Source organism: Lasioglossum baleicum, unplaced genomic scaffold (genome assembly GCF_051020765.1).
Source record: "Lasioglossum baleicum unplaced genomic scaffold, iyLasBale1 scaffold0067, whole genome shotgun sequence".
Lineage (NCBI taxonomy): Eukaryota > Metazoa > Arthropoda > Insecta > Hymenoptera > Halictidae > Lasioglossum > Lasioglossum baleicum.
Genome location: NW_027469127.1, coordinates 341,155 through 345,011, shown reverse-complemented (window position 1 = coordinate 345,011; position 3,857 = coordinate 341,155). Strand labels below are relative to the sequence as shown.

General features: G+C 52.0%; 1 protein-coding gene across 1 annotated transcript; it reads left to right on the top strand.

Moving 5' to 3' along the window:
- Positions 1-279: 279 nt before the first annotated feature.
- LOC143219755 (uncharacterized) lies at positions 280-3,523 on the top strand. The gene is made up of 3 exons (XM_076445633.1): positions 280-2,541; positions 2,638-3,030; positions 3,425-3,523. The coding sequence occupies exons 1-3, from the start codon at positions 280-282 to the stop codon at positions 3,521-3,523; spliced, it is 2,754 nt and encodes a 917-aa protein (XP_076301748.1).
- Positions 3,524-3,857: the final 334 nt, after the last annotated feature.

The window sequence follows — 3,857 nt, the reverse complement described above, 5'->3', positions numbered from 1 at the left end:
TTCAAAGGCAGACGTCTCGCACGATCAAGATTTCCGAATTGCGATTCGTCGACGACTGTTCATAGCTCCAATTTCAATAAAGTGCAGTGTGAACTTCACTCTGAAGGTAATTTTCCTCCCTCATTCTCACGATCCTCTTCATTGCCGTCCTCGCGCGCTCATTACTGAGCGGTTCCAGCGTCAGGCGCCTCCGACCGTCGGTCGACGCCGAACATTTTGGTCCTTCGAGCCGGATCGTGACGAACAGGCAAGTGAGGGAGTGGACGAGAGTGTCATATCATGGCAGACAACGTAGAAGCCCACGTTCAAATCCAGCAAGCTATAGAACGAGCTCTCACCAACTTAAAAAAGCTGGGGAAGAACAACTGGACAAAATCCACTCTGCGGACGAGGATTGTCCACCTTCAGGAGCAGTGGCGGAGGTTCGAGAACGGTCATTCGCGACTCTTCACCACTATCAAATCGGAGGAACGAGCCAAGCTTCCTTACTTCAAGGACGACCAATTTGCAGCTACGGAGGAGGTGTACTTGGACGCTTTAGCCTTCATGAACAACCAACTCGACGCGCTGACCACCGCCACCGTAAGTCAGCCTAACTCCGCGGGCGACGGACAAGCGTGTCCGTCAGTCCCAGAGACGCAGCTTCCCCGGATCAAGGTACCGCAGTTCGACGGCCGGTACGAGATCTGGGAAGCCTTCCGCGATAAATTCACCGCGCTTATTATTAAAAATTCTACGCTACACGATGTAACGCGTTTCCATCACTTGGTGTCCGTTCTGCAGGGTCCCGCGCTTGAGTGTATTTCGACTTTGTCAATCACGGAAGATAATTTTAAAATCGCTTGGGATACGCTTACGGCGCGGTTTAATAATCCGAGGCGCATAATCACCGCGCATCTTTCGCAGTTAATTACGCTTCCCGCGCTTTCTCGCGAATCAGCCACGGACCTCCAGCATCTCCGCGATCGTGTCTGCGTCACCGTCGAATCCCTAAAGAAGCTCGGGCGCAAACCAGACGATTTTTGGGACGACTTCCTGGTCCATATTGTGTCACAAAAGTTGGACTCTTCGACGCGGAAGGCGTGGAAACTCAAACTTGGCGACGACGTAACGCCGCCGTCGTTCAAGACGTTTTCGAAATTTCTTGATTCACGTGCTCGCGGTTTGGAGGAATTTGCGCTCGATTCCGACACCACGACCTCTAAGAGTCCTAAAGCCACAAGTCATCCCGCCGCCAGTTCATCTCGAGTTCATGCTGCGACCGCTTCACGACCCTTGAACCCTTCGCGCCCTTCGTGCCCCGTCTGTCAAGCTTCTCATAGTTTCAGCGCTTGCCCGACATTCACGGCTCAAAGCCCCAACGGTCGGCGCGAACTTGTTCAAAAGTTCTCGCGTTGCTTTAATTGTTTAAGTCACAGTCATTCCATTCGAAACTGTCCCAGCAAATACTCTTGTCGATTCTGTCAAAAACGTCACCACTCGTTGCTGCATTTAGAGACTTCTTCCGCATCATCGTCACCTCCAGAATCATCTACAGCCACCTCGATGCCGACCGAGGTCAACTCTCATTTCGCTTCCACCCTCGCGGCCTCGCCCTCAGGTATTCTCTTGGCCACAGCATGGGTGCAACTACGAGTTCCGTCAGGTCGCTGCATCACAGTCCGAGCCTTGATTGATCAAGGCTCAGAAGCTAGTTTCATAACCGAAGCCATGGTGCACCTCTTACGTGCGAAACGCACTCGCGTCTCGGCTACCATATCTGCCGTCGGCGGGGTCCATGTTGGTACGTTGCGCCACGCCGTGCGCCTCCAGATCGCTCCTCGCAATTCCTCGAGCCCTTCGGTTTCGACCACCGCGCTCGTCTTAAAATCTCTCTCGACATACATGCCGAAGCGCATTCAGGATAGTCGAACTCTCGATCATTTATCCGATCTCAAGTGGGCCGATTCTGATCCGTCAAATTCGGCCGCGATTCATGTCCTCCTCGGCGCAGACGTCTATTCTGAAATAATTTTAGACGGTCTACGGAAAGGCTCAAGCGGGCAACCTATTGCCCAAAACACCATTTTTGGTTGGGTCATCTCTGGCCCTTTCTCTCCTCTGTCGCTTGACGGCCCACGACCTTGTGCCAGCTCCAGCATTGCGATGCATCACTGTGTCCAAGACGACACACTATCGAGCGAGCTGCGCCGTTTCTGGGAGATTGAGGAAATCCCCTCGCAGTCCCTACTTACCAAGGAGGACGAACAGTGTGAGCAGCATTTTCAAAAGCACACATCGCGAGCTTCTGATGGGCGGTACATAGTCCGTCTCCCGTTCCGTACTGGCCCTCCAATTGATATTGGCCATTCTCGCGGTGCTGCGGACAAAGTCCTGCAGTCCATCCATCGGAAACTTCTGCTCCAACCATCCCTAGCAGTGGAATATAAAGAGTTTCTAAAAGAATATGAGTCTCTCGGACACATGCGTCCTGCGCCCGTTTCGTCCTCGCCTGTTCAGTGTGTTTACATTCCGCACCATCCAGTGCTGCGCGCTGACAGCGTAACCACACATCTCCGTGTTGTTTTTAACGCATCCAGCGTCACTTCAAACGATTCCACTCTAAATGACCACCTCTTTTCCGGTCCCAAATTACAGCTTGATCTCTCTGCCATCATACTTCGATGGCGAACATTCCGGTTCGTTTATACAGCGGACATTACCAAAATGTACCACCAGATTCTGGTTGACGAACGCGACGTTGACTATCAGCGTATTCTCTGGAAATCAGCCCTCTCCGAGGATGCACAGGCATTCCAATTACTGACCGTGACGTATGGCATGACCTGTGCCCCATTTTTAGCTCTCCGCGTTCTGCAACAACTCCTTAAGGATGAAGGAAAACGGTTCCCGCTCGCAGTTCCCGTTCTTCAGTCTCATATTTATGTCGACGATGTCCTTTACGGCGGCAACGATTTATCGGCGATTCGTCAGTCCCGTGATCAATTAGTCCATCTCCTCCAATGCGGTCAAATGAAATTGCGAAAATGGGCCAGTAATTCGGTCGAATTTCTTTCCAACATCGATCAGGAAGATCATGGACTAGCCTGCTCCAAAACTCTTGCTCCCGACGATCGAGTCAAAATCCTCGGGATAAGCTGGAACCCTTCTCGTGATTCATTTCAATTTAACGTAAATCTATCCGCGCCGATACCGTCCACGAAACGCGCTATTCTCTCGACCATCGCGAAACTGTACGACCCTCTCGGTTGGGTTACTCCCGCTATCATTAGAGTGAAAATCCTCATTCAAGGATTGTGGCGCCTTCGTCTCGGATGGGACGACCCCATCCCGACTCAGTCCTATGAACAATGGAAATCCATCTATTCCAAATTTCCTCTTTTAAACGGACTCCAAATAGCACGGTGGATCGGGTCGGTTCCAGATGCCTCACAGATCGAACTCCACGGTTTCGCAGACGCTTCAACGGTGGCCTACGCCGCCGTCGTTTTCGTCCGCTGTACCACCGTTGACGGACACATAAATGTCTCTCTGCTTGCTGGCAAGTCAAAGGTCGCCCCATTGACACCTCTGACCATCCCTCGACTTGAATTGCAAGCTGCCGTCCTTCTGACTCGTCTGATGAACTTTGTTGCATCCTCCCTTGACCTTCTCGATGTTCCATGCTACTGTTGGACTGATTCGACAGTGGCACTAGCGTGGTTGCAGTCTCACCCCTCCAAATGGAAGACGTTCGTCGCCAACCGGGTTGCAGATGCACAATCTCGTCTCCCTCAAGCTATATGGCATCATATTCCGACAGCGGACAATCCCGCTGACTGCGCGTCGCGCGGACTTCTAAGCGACGAATTAATAAA

What these genes read in the sequence shown, in the direction of transcription:
- LOC143219755 (XM_076445633.1), top strand. Translation starts at nt 280, where the DNA reads ATGGCAGACAACGTAGAAGCCCACGTTCAAATCCAGCAAGCTATAGAA. An exon ending in CAGTGCTGCGCGCTGACAGC is followed by an intron (nt 2,542 to 2,637) that starts GTAACCACACAT and finishes CCCAAATTACAG; the next exon opens with CTTGATCTCTCTGCCATCAT. An exon ending in AAATGAAATTGCGAAAATGG is followed by an intron (nt 3,031 to 3,424) that starts GCCAGTAATTCG and finishes GGTCGGTTCCAG; the next exon opens with ATGCCTCACAGATCGAACTC.